The sequence below is a fragment of the Schistocerca nitens genome, chromosome 8 (assembly GCF_023898315.1).
Source record: "Schistocerca nitens isolate TAMUIC-IGC-003100 chromosome 8, iqSchNite1.1, whole genome shotgun sequence".
In the NCBI taxonomy this organism is placed as follows: Eukaryota; Metazoa; Arthropoda; class Insecta; order Orthoptera; family Acrididae; genus Schistocerca; species Schistocerca nitens.
In genome coordinates this window covers 330,247,224-330,270,358 of record NC_064621.1, presented here as the reverse complement: position 1 = coordinate 330,270,358, position 23,135 = coordinate 330,247,224, and the positions used below count along the sequence as shown (strand labels likewise).

The window sequence follows — 23,135 nt, the reverse complement described above, 5'->3', positions numbered from 1 at the left end:
AGTGTGGAACCGCGTGACCGCTACGGTCGCAGGTTCGAACCCTGCCTCGGGCATGGATGTGTGTGATGTCCTTACGTTAGTTAGGTTTAAGAAGTTCTAAGTTCTAGGGGACAGATGACCTCAGAAGTTAAGTCCCATAGTGCTCAGAGCCATTTGAGCCATATTTGCATGACACAGAGACTTCTACATCTACTTAAGTACTCTATAAATCACACTTACGTCCCTGGCAGAGCGTTCATCGAGCCACTTTCACACTTTCACATCACCTCGAAGCCCGTGTTCCACACAGTTACGGCAAATAAAAAGCTTATTAATTCTATAACTCAAATGAGATTTTATCATGCATCATTCCCCAGCCATTATCACTAGATATACGTTCGAGATAATCGTTACTGCTGTAAGGTGTACATATTAGGAGAAATGGTTATGAAATATGTACGTATCATTATAAATATGTTTGTTTGGTAATTTGACAGTTTATTTGGAATTTTAAATACTTGGAGCTTTTTTGCATGCCAAATACATGAGTGATTAATATTATTTGGGTACCAGGGCTATTGGCTATTACGCAGAGCTCGGGCGAGCGAAGTAGTCGGAAGCCGAAGCCGTTGTAGAGTCGTAGATATAGAGAGAGAGACGGAGAGAGAGAGAGAGAGAGAGAGAGAGAGAGAGAGAGAGAGAGAGAGGTTGTGTAATGGCAGAGCGAGGAACTTCGATGGCGTACGTACCGCACAGAGAATTGAGAATCTCCCTGGTGAGACTGGGGCTAGAAATGGATTCTGAGTGATTTCGTAGAGAGAAGACTCTTTCAGAGGAAGATAACATGCGTCTAGTTTCATTCCTTGCAAGTTCTAATAGCGAAGTATGTAGCGTAAAAATTTTATTGTGTCTAATAATATATACGTGTTGGTAGCCAGGGTGAATAAGCAGTCATGTGTTCAGTATTCTAATTAGTTAACTCCCACAACTGTTACATCTGCATCTACGTAATTACTCTGCTTTTCACAATTAAGTGCCTGGCAGAGGGTTCAATGAACCACCTTGAAGCTGTCTCTCTACCATTGTAGTTGAAGTATATTGTTAATTGAAAGTATTTCACTAGGAAAGCAAAGAGTAAATTTTGCGTAATCTCAACGTTCCGTGTAAATTTTATAATACATGACAGTGCTATACTCGTAAAATGTTTATTCGAGAATTTTAGTTCAAGTTTCTTTTGGGCCATTAAAAGGATTAAACATAATTGCAGAATACTTTCCTATTCGTTTATAAGTATTTTTTGAAGCATTTCCCCATTATTAGATAAAAAGACAGATTTGGCAGCACCTGCTCCGTCACGCCATGCTCTACTGCGTGTACGGTGTATCAAAGTAATAAAGGCAGTTTGCCATGCAGTGATTCACTACAGCTCATCATTCAATCTATCATTCTTGCAGCGCAGACAGAGCAAAGCCGGGTTATGCGTTGAAAATTAAGAACCTGTTGTAGCGCCTAAATGAACCATTTGAGAAAGAATTAAGGTCAGTTTTCAATACCAAAATTTCATTTAAATTCAATAGACCCATTTAATGACAGGGCACAGTTTTTGTTACGGAACAGTTAGCCATTGTGTGTGACTGTTTCATGAGAAAGTCATTCTGCGTATTATTGATGATAATTCTTTACATTCATTTACAGATAGCCAGATGCAATTCAGATTAATTAGTATCACACACATCAAAAGTAATTTGCACAGTTATGTTCGTGTTTAAAAGTGGGTAGCAAAGGCTATCCTAGATCTGACACTGTAATTGCAATTTAAAAGCACTTACTTTCACATTGCTAGCGAGAGGTTTTGCCACACACAGTTTCCAACTAGCAATTATCAAGTAACAGCGTATTTGTTTTACTCTGAATGTGCTGGAGTGACTGGAGATGTCAATCACTTCTTTTTCGATTATGAACTGCAAACCAGCCAGCTAATTGCATATTACAATTAATCAGTTCTCAGCAGCCGTTACCAGCTAATATAGCAGTTCTCTTTCCTAAATAACACAGTGGCGTGCAGAATTTCAGGACGAATGTTACTTTCGCCTGGTGTGTCACTGCCGAGTTACACAGCTCTGTGAGTCTAAGGCTACGGCCACACGAGCGTTTTTTTCACGCGCGTTTCTGCAGGCGTTCACGCCGACATTATAGACCACTGCGTGTTGAATGGGGCTGGCCACACGAGGCGTTTTCGCACGCCGCGGGCCTGCAAACTTCGGCGTTCACGCTGAGCGAACGCTCTCGGGTGCATTCGTTCTGCGTGTTTTTCACGCTGGGCGCTGGCCACACGGGCGGGAGACACGCTGCAGCAGAGTCCGGAACGTCAGCCCTTTCGTCCGACGCTTACCGACAAATACCGAACTGAAATCGTAGCGATGCCAACATACGCAACAATGCGTGGAGCTGTATTATTTCAATAGGTATTTCATAATAAAGAACATATGCAGTTTAACAATGCGGGGTGCGATATTATAAAAAGTAGGTATTTCATAATGAAGTAGCCACACATGTCTTATTTTTGGTTTTATAACATGTCAAATGCGTGATAAATGTACGTGGTTTGAAAGCCAAAGTACGAGATTTTAGTTGCTTATGTGCGAAGAAAAAAGTTCTATGGTTGGCAACCCTGCTCGGCAGCTCGCTGTTCAGTTTACGGACAGACTTTGCCGTCCTCGCTTCGTAGTCATTGTAGCAGTCTTCTTGTATTTTATAAACTGCCAGGATGGAGCGTCTGGACAGTGAAATCATTATTATGGAAGTGCAGAAACATCCATGGCTTACAATACAAGGGATCCGGAATACAAAATTAGAGAAAGAAAAAGAGAATCGTGGCGAGCAGTTACAGCGGCCGTTCTGGGAAAAAAATGGGATGGAATGGATAACAAGCAAAAATCAGATCTAGGTAATTACAGACAGTAAATATTTTATTAATTGCTATAAACAGTGTACAATGAAATTTATACATGAATAAAATGTTAACAAGCCAATACAAAAATTAGTCTTCATCCGAAGAAGTTTGCATAATGATCTTGCCATGGTACAGTTCCTTGAGGGGAACAGAAGTAATCAGCAAAATGATCTCTGATACGTTTGCCACTGACCGTTCCTTTTGTCCCATGTGTCGGAATACTTTCCATTGTGCAAGTCAGTGTGTCTTCAAAATTGTAACCATCATGTTGTCTCACAAAATTGTGAAGTACACAACATGCTTGAACAATAGTATCCGCCACATCCACGTTCACATCGATCGGACGATGGAAAATTCTCCATTTATTGGATAAAATGCCAAATGCACATTCCACATAACGTCGTGCTCGTGACAGTCTGTAGTTAAACACTTTTTGTTTATTCGTAAGGTTTTTTGCGGGATATGGTCTCATTAAATGGTAACTCATCGCAAAAGCCTCAGCAGCCACAAACACATAAGGAATTTTCAGTCCACAAGGATCATTCGGGAGTGGCGCAGCTTCTGGCAAATTCAAGGCTTGTTGGTAAAGTTTTTTACCCAATTCAGTTGCTTTGAATATATTGGAGTCTCCTTGATGACCAAATGCCCCTACATCTATGAATCTGAAACAATATTTGCTGTCTACTATGGCCATCAATACAATAGAAAAATACTTTTTGTAGTTATAAAATTCGCTGCCTGATGTCCATGGTTTAACGATTCTAACGTGTTTTCCATCTATGGATCCCACACAATGAGGAAAGTCTGCTGTCTTCTCATACTGGTCGCTGATATTCTTCCACTCTTCTGGAGTCGGGGGTTTCATATACTCCACTTTCAGCATCTCCCATATGGAAGTGCAAGTATCTCTAACAATATCAGCAACTGGGGATCGGCCTAGAAGAAACTCAAAATGCAGAGAACGCATCTAATTTCCAGTCCCCAGATGCCTGTAAAATTTGATTTGATCAGTTAGAAATGGTTGGGGAAAGCCAATGGATTTTCTCTTTATTTTTGTTTCAGGAAGTGGTTCTCACTACCAAACGTATTTTTGTGTGCTATGCTATTTTATCGTGTTTTTTTTTCCATGTGTAAGGTGCTCCGTTGTCCTGTTGTCTTCATTGTAACATATAAAACCAAGAGGAATATTGAAATATCCCACGCCCGGGTTCGATTCCCGGCGGGGTCAGGGATTTTCTCTGCCTTGTGATGGCTGGGTGTTGTGTGCTGTCCTTAGGTTAGTTAGGTTTAAGTAGTTCTAAGTTCTAGGGGACTGATGACCATAGATGTTAAGTCCCATTGTGCTCAGAGCCATTTTTTAGGAATATTGAAATAATTGTCTGTCTTTATATATAGTTAATGGTGAAAGTCTGCAAAAACGTCGATCATTAGTTAAAAACTGCACATGGATTTATACATTAAAGACAACACAAGACTGCAGTACCGGACAGCACGCAGAAATTCACTTGAAAATGGGAACCATTTCATAAAACACGTTGTGGAAAATATAAATGGAAAAAATCGTTCTTGGTAGTAGAAAAATTGTTTCATACACAAACCTGTTAAATGATTTCATTTTAAGTAGGAGAAATTAAATGAGCTCCAGGTAATTACATAAATCTACAATACTTTTATTCGCTATCTTTTAGGGATAGAAGTTCAGAAACGGTGGAAAAGTATGACAGATTCCTATACAAAATATGTGAAAAGCAAAGGAAGAAGTGTATTTTATAAGCAAATGACGTACCTTGAAGGAGTGCTGCAACAAAGGACGTAAGTGACAATTACCCCTTACTGTCTGCGGATTATAAGGTCACTTGTTGAACATAGTGGCTGTTTCAGTAGGTTTAATATGAAAGGATACTGTTTTAAATTATAAAAAAAAGGTTATTTTTTCAGAACTGCTGGGAATATGAACGTCATTGAGAATGACGATAGAACAGAGAGCGTACTAGCACCAGAACCTCGAAGTGCAGAAAATATTTCAAGACCAAAACCAAAAAAGCGGAAACAAGATACGTTCGAGGATGAAATTGTGAAGGTCTTAAAAGGGCATTTAGAACAACCTGCACGTCACGTGCCTGATGCGGATGAGATGTTCCTCATGTCGCAACTTCCTGTTATTAGGAAGCTTAAAACGGAGGACAAATTAGATTTTCAAATGAAATTCCTTCAACTTTTAAGGTCTTACACAATTCCGACGTCTTCATCTTCGCCATCTTCACCGAGTGGCAGCACAATTAATCAGTCTTTTGTACATCACTACGAAAGCTATTCGTCACAGTCCACAGAAGAAAGAGAGTCCACAGAATAAAGAGAAGATGCTTTTGTGACACTTTTTGACTTGTAATTAAAAACTATGTCAGGTCTTTCAGATCTAGATTTTTCCCTTGGCATAAACATTTTTAATTAATATTAATATCTAAACAGAGAAAGAATTAAAAAATAAAACTTACCTTAAGGTTATGCGAGTATTTCTTCTGCACTGATACATTCCCTCATGTTCGTGTTCCTTTTAGAAATTCTCTCTCCAATCATATTCAGAAGCATTTCAAATGAGTTAACCGACATCCTGTAGTATTCAAAGAACTTGTCTGGATTTGGCTTCAGTTTGTTGTGTAGAAGCACGAACTTTCCGTTAGTTGATCTGTCGCTTAATATGGGATGAATCCAGTATTTTTTTCCTGCCGTCGTTTCCGACGCCTATGTACAACTAATGCAGCACATACTGCAAGAACCGCGTTCTTGTTTAATGTATTTCCGCTCATAGTTGATACTAATCTGCGCACAGTAGATGTTGTCACAGCTTGCACCAAAGCACTACTGGCGTTTCGCTGGGCTTCACGCCGCGTGAGAGAGGCGGCCAGGTGGCCGCGCGTGTTGCGTGAATTCTGGCAGAAACGCGCGTGGCCGTAGCCTAAAGTCGGCGTGAACGCCGGCAGAAACGCGCTTGAAAAAAACGCTCGTGTGGCCGTAGCCTTAGACCGTGCATAGAAAGAACTGTGCTCCAGTATAGAACGCAGTAAGACGAACAGAAATGACAATTTTATTCTACCACAACAGTTACACTCATGTCACCGCTATTTGCGATGCTTCCTTGGACATTACAAAGGGCGACACACGGTTCTTAATGAGGTGTGTGGTCAATACGGAGGCAATGCTCCCATGCTGGACACAAGGAGTTTTTGTGGTAGGCAGTTACATTCCTCTACCAGCTGGAATGTCATTGGTAAATGTGGAAGTGTTGCAATACGTCTCCCCAAGGCATTCCGCACGTTTTCGATGGAATTTACGTCGGGGAGAAGGACAGGCAGTTCACTTGTCGAATATCCTCTCGTTCCAAGAGGTCCTCCACCTGTGCTGTCGTGCATTGCCGTCCATGGTAATGACGCCAGGGCCGAATGCGTCCCTGAAAAGACGCGCATGGTGGAGGAATACAATGTCATAAAATACTGGCTGCTGACTGTACTATGTTCAAAGATTTGGAGGTCAAAACGTCCATGCAACATTATGCCTTCTCACACCATAAGACTATATTGCGTTCAAACATTACGAATTACTTCGAAGAAAACTGTCTATTGACTCATAGTCAACATGGGTTTAGAAAACGTGGTTCCTGTGAAACACAACAAGCTCTTTATTCACGTGAAGTGTTGAGTGCTATTGACATGGGATTTCAGATCGATTTCGTATTTCTGGATTTCCGGAAGGCTTTTGACACTGAAACACACAAGCGGCTTGTAGTGAAATTGCGTGCTTATGGAATATCATCTCAGTTATGTGACTGGATTTGTGATTTCTTGTCAGAGAGGTCACAGTTCGTAGTAATTGACGGAAAGTCATAGAGTAAAACAGAAGTATTTCTGACGTTCCTCAAGGTAGTGTCATAGGCCCTTTGTTGTTCCTTATCGATATAAACGATTTTGGAGACAATCTGAGCAGCCGTCTTAGGTTTTTTGCAGATGAAGCTGTCGTTTATCGTCTAATATAGTCATCATAAGATCAAAACAAATTGCAAAACGATTAAAAAAAATCCGAATGGCGCAAAACTTGGCAGTTGACCCTAAATAACGAAAAGTGTGAGGTCATCCGCATGAGTGCTAAAAGACATTGGTTTAACTTCGGTTACACGATAAATGAGTCTTATCTAAAGGCCGTAAATTCAACTAAATACCTAGGAATTACAATTACGAACAACTTAAATTGGAAGGAACACACAGAAAATTTTGTGGGGAAGGCTAACCAAAGACTGCGTTTTATTGGCAGGACACTTAGAAAAGTAACAGATCTACTAAGGAGACTGCCTACACTACGCTTGTCCGTCCTCTTTTAGAATACTGCTGCGCGGTGTGGGATCCTTACCACATAGGACTGACGGAGTACATAGAAAAAGTTCAAAGAAGGGCGGTGAAATGTGGGAGAGAGTGTGTCAGAAATGATACAGGATTTGGGGTGGACATCATTAAAAGAAAAGCGTTTATCGTTGCTACGGAATCTTCTCCCGAAATTCCAATCACCAACTTTCTCCTCCAAATGCGAAAATATTTTGTTGACACCGACCTACATAGGGAGAAACGATCACTACGATAAAATAAGGGAAATCAGTACTCGTAGGGAAATATATAGGTGTTCGTTTTTTCCGCGCGCTATACGAGATTGTAATAATAGAGAATCCTGAAGATGGTTCGATGAAACCTCTGGCAGGGACTTAAATATGTTTTGGAGAGTATCCAAGTAGATGTAGATGTATAACGTACCGTCATACAGCGAGAGTTGGTAACAGGTAATGCTCGTTGGAACATTGTCGAACATGACTGTTTCGATGATCCAGATGATATGGTGTGGGGAGGCATATTGCTGCATGGGAGAACTGACTTCAATTCTTTGTATACACTACACTCGCCGGTAAACGTTAACTGTGACACTGAACCCCTTCCCCATGTGCGTCTTTTCAGGGCTGCATTCGGCACTGACTTCTTTTTATGGATGACAATGCGCGACTGTATAGAACTGCACAAGTGGGGCAACTCTTCTGACGAGAGGATATTCGCCGAATGGTCTGACATGCGGCGCCCCCCCCCCCCCCCCACTTAAATCCCATCGCGCATGCGCGGGATGCATTGAGGAACCTAACCTAACCTAACTTAACCCAACCAAACCTAACCTAACCTAACCTACCATCCAGCAGTTGCCAACCGCGCCCGTGGAGGTTTGGAAGGCCCTACCACAAGAACTCCCAGTGGCCAAAGCCCGTGTGTGCAGCAAGCATAGCTGTCCGTAGCGATCAGAATCATGTCTCGCCTTTTGTAATGCCCAGGGTACCATCATAAATCGTGGTGACTTTAGTGTAAATATTGTCTCTGAATAAAAGAGTCATTTCTGTTCGTCTCACTGCGCATTTATTTCATTACCTTCTGTATTATACTGCATTAGTTATTTCTGTGTTTGGCCCAAGTATCATCCAGTTATGTTGCTTACCAGTGACACATAATGCACCCAGCGAGATGCGCAATGGTTAGCACACTGGACTCAGATTCGGTTCAAATGGCTCTAAGCACTATGGGACTTAACATCTGAGGTCATCAGTCCCTTAGACTTAGAACTACTTTAACCTAACTAAACTAAAGACATCACACACATCCATGCCCGAGAGAGGATTCGAACCTGCGATCGTAGCAGCAGCGCGGTTCCGGTCTGAATGGCCTAGAACCGCTCGGCCACAGCGGACGAGGGTTGGACCGACGTCCTGCCGTACTGATTTAGGTTTTTCGTGATTTCTCTAAACCGCTTCAGGCAAATGCCGGGATGGTTCCTTTGAAAGGGGGCACGGCCGACTTCCTTCCCTATCCTTCCCTAACCCGATGGGACCGATGATCTCGCTGTTTGTTCCCCTCCCACAAATCAACAAACCAACCAACACAAAATGCGAGTTACATTCGTCCTTAAATTTTTCCCACCAAAAATAATTGTGAAATTTTTAGATAAATGCGACCGGTTGTACTCCTAAAGCACTCAAGATAGATGTATGGCCTTCACGAAAAACAGGCAGGCCGTCACATGCTCCATCTTTTGCGTATCTTTCTCTTTTCTCGGGTGCAAGTACCATCGCGTGGCACACATTTCCAGAATAACGACAAGGTGACTTTCGAGATGAAACGTTTCTTGAACAAGTACAAGTGTCGAATTCTACAAACAAGGTCTCCGCCAAACCATTCATCACTGGGAAAAACGTGTCTTGATCGGTGAATATGAGGAGGACTCGCATTACAAACGGGTTTCATGGTTGCAGCTTCATTTTTTCGAGGTGATAAAACTTCGAGACTATCTCTCGTATCAGACGTGTGTTCGTGTTGTTTTATTCAATCCCACTAGGCCGTCTTATTTCGTGATTATAAAGTTCAGATATAGTAGCTCAGAGTGACTTCAGGGGGCTAACTAAGCAGACACCACTCCACCTTGTCTTAAATCTGCAGACACAGTCGCCCCTTTGAAAAAGATCAGTTCTGATGAGAAGCTGGGACCATCCCTCACCCCCCTCGCCGTCACCCCTCTGCCGCCACAACTGGATAACTGCCGACAAATAGCAAGCAGGCTAGCGGACTATACCGTCTCTCTCGCGCCGCAACGCGCGCCGGACGCACATATTACTCGCCCACACTGGCTGGCATGGACGTGATTATATGTTTTCCAGGCACGTCCGGAATAACAAAATGATATCTGCTGCCAACTTGTTTACTGATGTAAATGGCCAGGTAATTACGCGCGCGCAAGTTTTCATCTCATGTCGGAACCATTCTTTTTTCTCCCTTCTTTCCCCCCTTTTTTTCCTGTACTCAATCCAACAGCAAATTGCTCGTTACGTGTTTACCACCAGTCTGCGACAAACACTAAACAACACTAATGTGCGCAAATACCGTGAAATGAGGCCGGCAATTGACTCCGGCGGGCCAGAAATAACAGACTCAGTTGTGTGGGCCCTGGCGGAAACAGAATGTTGTGTGGCACCGGACGCATGTTCGTTCTGCGTATTTCTTCATAACCTGTCCCATTTTACCTACAAATGAAACTAAACAACGCATGCCGCACAATTAAACTGCAACATACTTTCACAATTAGTCGATAAAGTGGTAATATGGCAAATAGACACGTTACGTCTTGTATTAATGTTGTGTTATATTGTACATTATCTGATAAAAAGTGTCCGGACAGCAATTAGTGGATATTAACACGAGGTGTGCCCACCCTTTGCCTTTATGAGGGCTTGAATTCTGCTGGGGCAACTTTGAATAAGGGGTCTGAATGCATATGGAGGATGTCGGCCTGTTCTTCCTCGAGACCCGAAACCAGAAAAAATTGTGATGTTGGATGCTGGGATCTGGAGCGGAGTAGACGTTCTAAATCCCAAAGGTGTTCCGCTGAATTCAGGTCTGGTCACTGGACAGGTAAATCCATTTCAGGAAAGTTATTGTTCACAAACTATTGCCTCACAGACGCTGCTTTGTGACAGGGTGCATTGAGTGATGATATAAACAATCATCGTCTTCGAATTGTTCTTCCACTGATGCACTACACGAGGGGTGGGCAATTGTTTTGGCTTGGGGGTCCCTCTGTGGAACCGGAGGTTGGCGACAGACCAAACCTTTTAAAATGATTGCATTCATCAGTTAACTTTACATTTGAGAAAAGGTATGAATGCACCATAAAAATCGATAAATACAAATAAAACATCATACATGTGTTTATTCTGCTAACTGCATATCATCTACATCTGCAAGCAAATTTAATTAATGAGACAAATGTATCATATCACACTTTTCTACAATTTTTTGAAATACGTAGTGAGACTGCTTGTTGAGATCCTCATCACAGCCTGCAAGTGAATGTCTGTCAAAGAGCATCATATTTACTCTTGTCGATCTTAAAACGGGAAAAATTTTGCTCGCAAATCTTTGCAGACCCTAATATGGGGAACATTTTCCCAGCAAATTTCTTCGTACTTGGAAATTTTTCAGCAGACAAACATTTGCAAAAGTTAACTAAGGTCACAGCATTAAAAATTTCTTTCACTGTGTAATCTGACTGTATATTCAAGCTGCAGCTCTTCATGTGATGTGTCAATATCAGGAGCGATGAGACAAGATAGCAAACGAAACTGAGACTCAGTTTTCTAATAGTGCTGAAAAGCCGGCCGTTGTGGCCGAGCGGTTCTAGGTGCTTCAGTCTGGAACCGTGCGAACGCTACGGTCGCAGGTTCAAATCCTGCCTCGGGCATGGATGTGTGTGATGTCCTTAGGTTAGTTAGGTTTACGTAGTTCTAAGTTCTAGGGGACTGATGACCTCAGTTGTTAAGCCCCATAGTGCTCAGAGCCATTTGAACCATTTTGAACTGAAAAAAATTTTGTGGACTCGTTCCCCAAATTCTGCAGATGATCCCTAATCTTAGCACAAACACTTTCAGGCACTTTCTATTTTCCTGATGAAGGCTAGTGGCAGTAACTGCCTACTTCAGCCTGCCTTGCACATAGACCTAGTCTTGCCTTTAATGATTTTACATGCGTCCACATTTCCCACGCAAACAACCTATTTTCCTGCAATGTCACATTCAGTTTCTCAAAGATTACAGATGCAAACACCATCCCATACCTCCACTTCTCACATCTTAGTTTTGTAACAAAATCGTGAGATACCTCCTTATGTGCAGAAATAAAATGATTTCATTCTGCAACGCCCAGACTCTTTTTAACATTTCACACTGCTTTGGTAAATGGCGTCTTCAAACGCTGCCCCTACACCTCAATAAGAGATCTGAACTGCTGACGGTGGAGTACCCCTGCTCTCACTGTGTACACCACACCGACAACAGACTCTACCGCATGCTCTAAGACCGGTGTAGCATTACAAAGGCTCTCCTAGTACAATAAGCTATGAAAAGAAAAAATCTCAGTGTCTGTATCTTGTTCTTGTAACATGTTTCTTAAAAGCTTTACCATACCTATTGCACATTTTTCCCACAGAAAGCTCTGGTCTTATCAATTGTAATGCTTAGTGTTTTCTTCCAGCACAAACCACTTTTTTCCACAAGATTCAAATGGTTAAAATGGCTCTGAGCACTATGGGACTTAACAGCTGTGGTCATCAGTCCCCTAGAACTTAGAACTACTTAAACATAACTAACCTAAGGACATCACACACATCCATGCCCGAGGCAGGATTCGAACCTGCGACCGTAGCAGTCGCGCGGTTCCGGACTGCGCGCCTAGAACCGCGAGACCACCGCGGCCGGCCTCCACAAGATTCACAGCACACTCAACCAAGCCAAGTAATTGCTTTGTGATGACGAAACATTCATTAGTTCCTCGAATAAAATGGGTAACTATGCAGTGTCTTTGTTATGTGCTCTTATCCACTGCCAAGGAAACCCAAACAAAGTATTTGCTAGCCGTCTTCAACTGTTCTGTGAGTTCATCACTAATTAAGTCAATGCGCCACACTATTCTTCTTCCTGACTGTGAAATACTTTCAGATTTACCATCCGAAAAAAGGTTTGTTGCATTTAGCAAGGTTATAGGCTACCGTGAAACTTATTTCTGTAGCGCTGTTTTGAAGGGTTGATTGCCAGTTAAATAATGTTTGTTGGTTCTTCGGCCTTCTCACATACTTCGCAGCTTTGACTTTTCGTTATTCTTTGAAAACTTTGCAGCCACATTCGTTATGTTTTGTACCGCATGTCGTTACACACTGTTCAAATGTTCAAATGTGTGTGAAATCTTATGGGACTTAACTGCTAAGATCATCAGTCCCTAAGCTTACACACTACTTAACCTAAATTATCCTAAGGACAAACACACACACACACCCATGCCCGAGGGAGGACTCGAACCTCCGCCGGGACCAGCCGCCGTTACACACTGTGCTCATCAAACACGGCCATCGTTTCATGACACAATAAACACACTGCTTTATTCCCTGTTTCAACAAAGAGATATGTGTTTGTCCATTCATTCTGAAACACATGATATTCGTAATTGATTTCACGTTTCTTTGGAGCGTTCATGGTTCCACTAAAGACTGAAATTTATATACTTACTGTTGCACAGATAAAATGGAAATAAACCAGATCAAGGGGAAAGGCACTGCACGTCGTACAACCCGCGCAAGACTAGTTGACACTCTGCGCGGTGGCTGATTGGGGCGCATACTTATCGACGTGGTTGACCCAATGGAAATTTATGGACGCCCACGAGAAGAAGATCGCGGTTCAAGGCGGATTTTTCTGAGTGTCTTAGCGGGCCGCACATAAACCATTAGCGCGTCGCATGTGGGCTACAAGCCGCAGTTTTCCCACACCCCACAACGCTGTAAAATGTGTTCATATCTTTCCTCGTGTAGTATTTTACTCTGCGCACCCAAACCGCGAGAAACCCTCCACACCGTAACACCATCTCGTCCGTAATACATTATTGGCAACACATGATGATGAGGTCCCATAATCCGAGGAGCATAGGGGACGATGCGGGAGACCCGTACTAGGCAAGGTCCTAGCGGAGGTGGTTTGCCATTGCCTTCCTCCGACCGTAATGGGGACGAATGATGATGATGAAGACGACACAACAACACCCAGTCATCGCGACGCAGGAAAAATAAATCCCTGACCCCGCCGGGTATCGAACCCGGAACGCCGTGCGCGGGAAGAGAGAACGCTACCGCAAGACCACGAGCTACGGACTGGCAACACATACATGACGACAGTTATTGAAATATATGAAAACATTTGCTACAAACTACGGCGTGCACACACTTTATTCAATATGTAAACGTCACTACCGATATTCGGATTTAGGTTATGACATGTTCGATATGCCTGCCATCACTGGCGATGAAGCGGCGCAGACGAATAACGAAATTCTGCATGACCAGCTGAAGTGTCGGAACATCGATGCTGTCGATGACCTCCTGAATGGATGCTCTCAGCTCAGCAATGGTTTTGAGGTTATTGCTGTACACCTTGTCTTTAACATAGTCACACAAAAGGAAGTCGCTTGCGGTCAGATCCGGAGAATATGGCGGCCAATCCAGACCCATGTCAGTGGCCTCTGGGTACCCCAGACCCAGAATGCCGTCCCTAAAGTGCTCCTCCATGACATCAAATACTCTCCTGCTTCGATGGAGTCGAGCTGCGCCTTGCGTGAACAACATCTTGTGAAAATCAGCGTTACTTTGGATAATGGGGATGACATCATCTTCCAAAACCATCACGTACCGTTCGGTAGTCACCGTGCCACCAACGAATATCGCACCGATTATTGTGACTGGACATAGCACACCACACAGTGAACCATTGAGGATGAAGAGATTTCTCGATCGCGAAGTGCGGATTCTCAGTGCCCCAAATGCCCCAGTTTTGCTTATTAACGCACCCTTCCAAATGGGCTTCGACGCTAAACCAAACCATACTAATTCCCATCATGTCCCGTGGCCAACCGTGCAGTTTGAACGTCCTAACGCAAACCGTTCACAAATTGTGACGATTTTATTTGATACGGCTCAACAATTGTCACCTTGTGTGACAGGGGGGGGGGGGGGGGTAATGCTCTCCACTCTCCAGGCATTCGCCAAACCTAAACCCTTCCATCGCATTACCGCAGGATGTGGCGCGATTCGTCACTCTCAGTCACTCGTTTCCAATCATGCACTGACCAGTGTCGTCGTTCTTTACTCCACCTCGAGTGCCGGTTATCTTCGACTACAAAAATATGTTGCTTACGAGGAGCTGTTCGACCTTCGCTGGACTGCTGCATGACATTCTGTAGCAACCTGGACTGCTGGTAGTCTTGAAACTCACGAGTGATTCCTTCCACTGATTCCACGCGATTATTTACAACCACACTGCTCAATGCTTGACGCTCCGTGTCCGTCAGTACATGGCGTCTGCTCGGTCCTGGTTTAGCCGTGCTTCCATCCTTCGCGTTTGCACTACACAACCACATCATTAACAGTCGACCTGGCCAGCCTTAGAGGGGTTCAAACTTCCATGATGGGTCTGTTACTCAGGTGGCATCCAGTAATAATAATGAGCGTATGGCATTGGTGGACGGGAGACCCCTCGCGTGGCGGTTCGGCCGCCGCTCCACAAATTCTTTAACGCCACTACGGCGACTTGTGAGTGAATGAGGATGAAATGATGGTGAAAGACACACAACACCCAGTCATCTCGAGGCAGAGAAAATGCCTGACCCCGCCGGGAATCGAACCCGGGTCCCCGCGCGCGGGAAGCGAGAAGGCTTCCGCAAGAGCACGACCCGCGGACAATGGCATCCAGTAACTTGATTTGAAGCCACGGTCAGAAAACACTCTTCATACTCCAATACAAATAATGTTTCTACAGATACCTGCAGAACAGGTAACAAATCTTACATTACTGTAAATATCTACAATGATCAAAAAATTTTCGTGGTACTAAATATGCGTAAATTTTAATCTACTGTCATCATCAGTGTTCAAGTACCACATAATGATTGCCCATATTTTCTTATCCACATTTATTTCTCAACCATTTTGCAAAATAAGCATGTAACGCTTTAACCCACTGGCTTACACAGCCGGCTCACAGCCGGTCGCAGGTTCCAAATTCGTTATCACATTGTCGACTTTGAGACGGGCCGAGCAGCTATATCTTCTTCTTAGTGTTTCTTCTTCGCTGTTAATAAAAGGCGATGACTGTTATATACCGTTGAAAAGCTGAGAGATCGATCTATTTAGTGGTGTACAACACACTCGATTTCTTTCGATAATTTGCGAGTTATAAGCAATCGTTTTCAGCCTTTGTTAGGTTCATACCCCACAATCCATATCAAGAAAACACCCTCCAGAAAATGTGTAGTGGGCAAAGCAAGGAAGAAGAAAAGTGACACACGTTATGAGTGTGAGAAATATCTGGTGACGTTGCATATGCCTGTATTTTTTAGGGTGTACCACACCAACAAAAAGTTCTAAAACTGTATTATCTTCAATCTGCTAATTATTTCAGGAAATAGTACGGACGGATTTGTAAAGAATTCTATCAAAAAATTATATAATTTTGAGAATATTGTGTAAGACAAAGTATGCTGATTTACGTAAATTTAAACAGTAAGTATAGCATCGACAGTGGGAAAAAATATTAGTAAGTCAGTGGGTTACTTCACAAAATCCCATATATCTATCTGTATTCAATCCTGTACATTTAACGTAAAATACTTTTTCGACTTGACGTAACAGTATACGCTTCCTTTCCCAAAATGCCATAGCTTTGTAATATGTCTCTGTAATGCAGCATCTTTGACACTCACGTGCTTTGTAAACATTCCGTATTTGTTTTCATACGTTGTGAGTGAGTCATAACATGAGGTACGCATAGGAAATTTGTTTTGTGACCCAAGGAAAGTGTTTATAATGTAACCTCACATGTTTGGTTTGAAAATACAGCCAACATTACGAATACGATTCCTAGGAGGAAAACTGTGAAAATAGATTCTCCAGACGGACATTTCGCATAAGTTGCAATTTAACACAAGTTTGTAGCGGCCATCTTTATTACATTTTTGTAACTGTGAATTTTTGATTATCCTAGGGCAAGCCACCAGTAACCAACTCTTCGTATGTCTCGACAAAAGCTTGAAGCCTGTCTCGTAATAAACTGTAAATTTGAAACTGGTAATGGTACATTGTAAACAAAGTAATCTAAAAACAAGCTGTGGCTGGTTGCTGTACACGATCAACATTTTCTTTCACACAACATCCACGGTCTCCAACGATGTCTTTAATTGACAAAACTGAATTACACAAATAATGGTCTTGTTTATAAAAAATTGGTTTCAGTTGCTCCAGACTTTCCTGAGTTGTGCTTGTACGTGACGTCCTTCCAAAACCCCGCCCATATGATAGGTACGTGGTTCTTACTCCCATTGTTTTCAGATAGTAAGCTATGTAAGTAAAAACGTTGGCTGGAGTCGATACAGCGGTTTAGGAGGAGATGTGGGACGTACATACTTACTACGATTTTCATAAATATAATACTGAAAACAGATTGGATGAAAAGCTGTAGATCATAACGTATGGAGAAGTCTGGAAGACGCCTGTATCCAGCAGCGGACAGTTCACGAATGCTGATGATGGTGTTTATGACGATCAGACTATATTGTTATTACCCACTGTGTTACTTTGTGCTTTGTATGTACTTTTATAAATATGAATCATCAGAAATACTATTATTGTAATAAGATGCCGGTCGCATGCTCCTTATACAGTAGTGGACATCAGTATAAAGGCAGGATTTCTACGCGAGTAATAGTCAAGATCTGTAGCATACTGTATCGAATTTATTACGAAAATAGTAGATGCGTATAAGACATGAACAGCCATGACGGAATTACATAGTTTCTTTCATAGTACGAGTTAGAAAATAAGGAGTTTGCATTTCCTGGGTGGAAATTAGTATAAAGTCACTCACTAACCTGTTGTGTTATTGCATTGTTACTACTTTGTGATATCTCCGTTCTTCCTGATTACCTCAAATATTCTCTTCGACATTGATTTTTTTAATGTTTGTACTTCTTTAAGTGAAATTGCCGCCCACTCTTCTTGTATCGCACTTTTCACCTCACATGCGGGCTCATTGCCTTCCATTGCGATAAACACAGAAAATCCTAGGAAGTTCTGGTCTTACGTTAAATCAATAAGTGGCTCGAAACAGCATATCCAGACACTCTGGGATGATGATGGGATTGAAACAGAGGATGACACGCGTAAAGCTGAAATACTAAACACCTTTTTCCAAAGCTGTTTCACAGATGAAGACCGCACTGCAGTTCCTTCTCTAAATCCTCGCACAAACGAAAAAATGACTGACATCGAAATAAGTGTCCAAGGAATAGAAAAGCAACTGGAATCACTCAACAGAGGAAAGTCCACTGGACCTGACGGGATACCAATTCGGTTCTACACAGAGTACGCGAAAGAACTTGCCCCCCTTCTAACAGCCGTGTACCGCAAGTCTCTAGAGGAACGGAAGGTTCCAAATGATTGGAAAAGAGCACAGGTAGTCCCAGTCTTCAAGAAGGGTCGTCGAGCAGATGCGCAAAACTATAGACCTATATCTCTGACGTCGATCTGTTGTAGAATTTTGGAACATGTTTCTTGCTCGCGTATCATGTCGTTTTTGGAAATCCAGAATCTACTCTGTAGGAATCAACATGGATTCCGGAAACAGCGATCGTGTGAGATCCAACTCGCTTTATTTGTTCATGAGACCCAGAAAATATTAGATACAGGCTCCCAGGTAGATGCTATTTTCCTTGACTTCCGGAAGGCGTTCTATACAGTTCCGCACTGTCGCCTGATAAAGTAAGAGCCTACGGAATATCAGACCAGCTGTGTGGCTGGATTGAAGAGTTTTTAGCAAACAGAACACAGCATGTTGTTATCAATGGAGAGACGTCTACAGACGTTAAAGTAACCTCTGGTGTGCCATAGGGGAGTGTTACGGGACCACTGCTTTTCACAATATATATAAATGACCTAGTAGATAGTGTCGGAAGTTCCATGCGGCTTTTCGCGGATGATGCTGTAGTATACAGAGAAGTTGCAGCATTAGAAAATTGTAGCGAAATGCAGGAAGATCTGCAGCGGATAGGCACTTGGTGCAGGGAGTGGCAACTGACCCTTAACATAGACAAATGTAACATATTGCGAATACATAGAAAGAAGGATCCTTTATTGTATGATTATATGATAGCGGAACAAACACTGGTAGCAGTTACTTCTGTAAAATATCTGGTCGTATGCGTGCGGAAAGATTTGAAGTGGAATGATCATATAAAATTAATTGTTGGTAAGGCGGGTACCAGGTTGAGATTCATTGGAAGAGTCCTTAGAAAATGTAGTCCATCAACAAAGGAGGTGGCTTACAAAACACTCGTTCGACATATACTTGAGTATTGCTCATCAGTGTGGGATCCGTACCAGATCGGGTTGACGGAGGAGACAGAGAAGATCCAAAGAAGAGCGGCGCGTTTCGTCACAGGGTTATTTGGTAACCGTGATAGCGTTACGGAGATGTTTAGCAAACTCAAGAGGCAGACTCTGCAAGAGAGGCGCTCTGCATCGCGGTGTAGCTTGCTGTCCAGGATTCGAGAGGGTGCGTTTCTGGATGAGGTATCGAATATATTGCTTCCCCCTACTTATACCTCCCGAGGAGATCACGAATGTAAAATTAGAGAGATTCGAGCGCGCACGGAGGCTTTCAGACAGTCGTTCTTCCCGCGAACCATACGTGACTGGAACAGAAAACGGAGGTAATGCAGTGGCACGTAAAGTGCCGTCCGCCACACACCGTTGGGTGGCTTGCGGAGTATAAATGTAGATGTAGATGTAGATGTAGAAGGCCAGAGCAAGACATCGATCCCTTTATCTTCAAACCACTTTTTTGATGTAGCAGAAACATGCACGGATGCATTATCTTGTTGAAACATTAGACTTAAGTTCCCTAGGCACTCATAAATTCTAATCAATTCTGTCTCTAGCATCTCAGTGTACATGTTAAGAGTTCACTGTAGTGTTTAGCCAAGGAATATGTGATTTACCTTTAGTGCACCATGACACTTCCACCACCAAAATTTCTGCTCATCCTTTTCATTTGCTCTATTACTCATATCACGCCAATAATGTTGAAATCTATCTGGCCCCTCAAAATTAAACTTTTCCTCATTACTGAATATCACTTCATCCCATTGTAAAGCCCAGGACATACGTCTTTACACCAAATTCCATTCTCGGCTATTTATGTTTGTCTGTTAGACCAGTCTTTTTTTGCAGTCGTTTCTTGAATGCAAGGTGTTTGTCATTTGACAAAATTCGTCATAGACGACTGGCAGTTACTGACAACTGTAAATCAGCAACACGTTGACAAGAATAACGGGCTGGGGCCGTGTTTTGCGCAAATGGAAACGTTTGAATGCCTCAAATAATTTTCTACTTACCCTGTATTTCATGTTCTGTCATATCGCGCGCCCAATCTATCGAAATTATCAGTCACTCCAGTTAAACTGTTCAACTTCCTAGCGATTTGACTATTAGAGTGTCCCATTTCCTTGCACCCACCAATTTTTGCTTTTCCGTTTCATGATACCTGTTTTCCGCGTGGCATCATCACAATTGTGATTTATGCACACAATACGCGCCGTCACTAATAGTGTCTGTTTCCTGTCTGCAGTAAAAGCACATACACACACAACTAACACCACAAAAACGGACTGCTTTTATACTGATTTTCACCCTCTACCACACGAATCATTGATGTCTTGTTATTTACTGTAATCCGCCTGGACAGGTCTTGGAAAACCCATCGGTACTCATAGACCGTCGTGTCATCCTCAGCAAATAGGCGTTACTGGATGCGAGCATGCGAGGGCCTTAAGGTCAACACATTGCTTTCCCGGCCGTTGTCAATTTCGTGACCGGAACCGCTACTTGTCAGTCAAGTAGCTCCTTAACTGCCCTCTCAGGGGCTGAGTACACCCCACATGCCAACAGTGCTCGGCAGACCGGACAACCACCCATCCAAGTGCCAACCTTGCCCGACAGCATTTAACATCGGTGATCTGACAGGAACCGGTGCTACCATTGCGACAAGGCCGTTGGCCCATAGTCTGTAATACAGACATCGGATGCGATACCATTTGACTGCACTGTCAATATACTGAATTTCAGTGTATTGAACACACACTGTGCACAACTTTTCCAGCCGACAATATTAATTTTCATACAAATATCCATCCCTTTAGACTCGTTACCACTACTGCAAGAGGCAGTCGAATGAAAACGATACATATGAAAAAAGTAAGTAAAATAATTGTCATAACTGCTACTATATTTATCCCACTGTGAGATAAGACGGCCAATACCTTCATGGAAAAATGTTTGCGGTTGCCTACTGTAATGTTACTTGAATTACGTAACCATTACGGCACCTCACCTCAACCTCTCGATACCAGCAATATTCTACTGTGTTTCTGTAAAATAGTTAACATATTTCTGTGGCAACATTCAGATTTGATTTCATTAATGTGGAGATACTTCGATACATCGATATGTATATATTGTAATGATATTATTCTTATGTGTATTCTTTCTTTTGTCACTATGATCTTTGACGTTCTTGTAACTCTGATTTTTGGGCGCGTAAGTGGTTATTAGAGAGTCAAGCTTTGGTCGTCATGTTAAAAAGACGCAAATTGTAGTCAGTTTATGAAATGTGAACTTTAACAGTGAGGAAGATATTTTCAAGTATGTTTTATATTGTGAAGTGATGTTTTTGAACGAGTTACGTGATATTGCAAAAAAAGTAATAAAAAAGAAGTGTAAGTTAAATTCGGAGTGCTGATTACTTTTTTTACATCACCATTGTCCTAACTTGCAAAAGTTTAATCTTCAAGAATGGTTTATGAAACACATCTATAAAACTTTTGAATATCGCAGAATAACACCTAGGCCTCTTTGCATCCCAAGCTTGGAATCATCACTACCTAGATTTTCGACGATTGAGCCATGAGTTCACAACGACACCAGTGTGTCTAGTTTATCCATTATTTCAAGAAATGACTTTATTAACTGTGCTCTAATAACGCCTGCCACATAATATAACTTTGTTGTTGCCCGAAAATGCAATATTTAGCAGCGTGAGCAACACTACAATCATAATTAATTTTTTACCTTTGTTGTGGTAGGGTTGTTAGACTACGGAACCATGGTTGTATTCAGGTGTGCATTTCTTCGTCCGAAGCAATTCTACGGCATGAATGTCTTTCATCATGGTTCCAAAAATATCGAAATATCATGAGGAGAGATGGGAACTGCATGGAGGGTGTATATGAGCTTCCCAGAAAAACTTCTGCAGTGTACTCGAAACTATATTGGTTACATGTGAGTTTTGAATCCGATAAGAAAGAGATTCACGGCCGTCGATTTGCTTTGGACGAAGAGGTGCACGCCTGCTTACAGTCATGGTTCTATAGCCAACTGCAGACATTTTCCCTAGGAACTACCGACCCTCTTGCCTCACAGTGGGGTAAATGTGTTAAGAGTTATGGCGATTACTTCTGAAACAACGAACAGTTTTTTTGCCTGCCTCTCTACGCTAAACACCAATAAAAAGAATAGTTGTGGTAAAGCCTCGGTACTGACCTGTGTCGGAGTCAATGACGAAGAGGTTGTCCGGGTTTCCGGCGGAGATGCGGAACGAGAGCTTCTGCGAGGGATCCCGGTCGTGGTCGGATGCGGTGATCCGCAGCACGGGCGTGCCTGGAGGCGAACCCTCAGCCATCTGCGGGTAGTACACCGGCTCCGTCGTCATCGGCGTGTTGTCATTCTGGTTCAGCACCTCCACCAGCACCTGCGTACACACAAACAGATTACCTGCAGAGTGCGCACCACACAACGTTCCAAATAAACAGTTTTATGAACACTGGCGACAAGTTACAATTGGGTGTCGGACCAGGACTCAAAGCCCAGTTCTTGACTTTCGCGAACGATGCACACACAGTGGGATAAATATATTAACAGCTATGACAGTTACTTTTGAAATAACATAGTTTACTGTGTCAGAGAACGCTTCGCCGTGACAATCTACAATTTTCTTTATCAGTAGAATATGATAATTTGGGTGACACAGGCTTCAAGTATTTACTGAAGCCCTCCCACCTGGAATACTAGGTAAAGGGGCCTGTTTTATTATGCACATCTTTCCTTAGTCTATCATTTCCTTCATAATAATTTCCTTTTTGAAAATTTACTTTATCTATTACATGTTTTAAATTAACAGTGTAATCATGTAACAGACGAGAAAAACAGCAACACTGAGAGATGCTGTAGAAGAAGACGAAGAGTCTGTCTCTGCAGCTTTTTACTTGTTTTCAGTAGCAAACGAACCACCATAGTTATCAGGTGGTGGATTACTCTGTACCGTTAATAAATAAATATTATTTTTTGGCTGCGTTTACGTACTGAAACATTGTTAATGACATAATGCAGGGTGTTTCAAAAAGATTCATCCCATTTCACAAGACTATATCTTCTTCATCATGGACGGTGAAGAACTCTGCTCGCATGCGGTGCTTATGCACAGGTGAAT

The 23,135-nt window shown here is 42.5% G+C and overlaps 1 protein-coding gene across 1 annotated transcript in view; it reads right to left on the bottom strand.

The window, feature by feature from the left end:
* The window catches only part of LOC126199552 (fat-like cadherin-related tumor suppressor homolog), a 345,418-nt gene that overhangs the window by 243,835 nt on the left and 78,448 nt on the right, over positions 1–23,135 (bottom strand). The window contains exon 3 of the mRNA XM_049936473.1: positions 22,190–22,397. Coding sequence (XP_049792430.1) covers positions 22,190–22,397 — 208 coding nt within the window. The remainder of the gene's footprint in view (positions 1–22,189; positions 22,398–23,135) is intronic.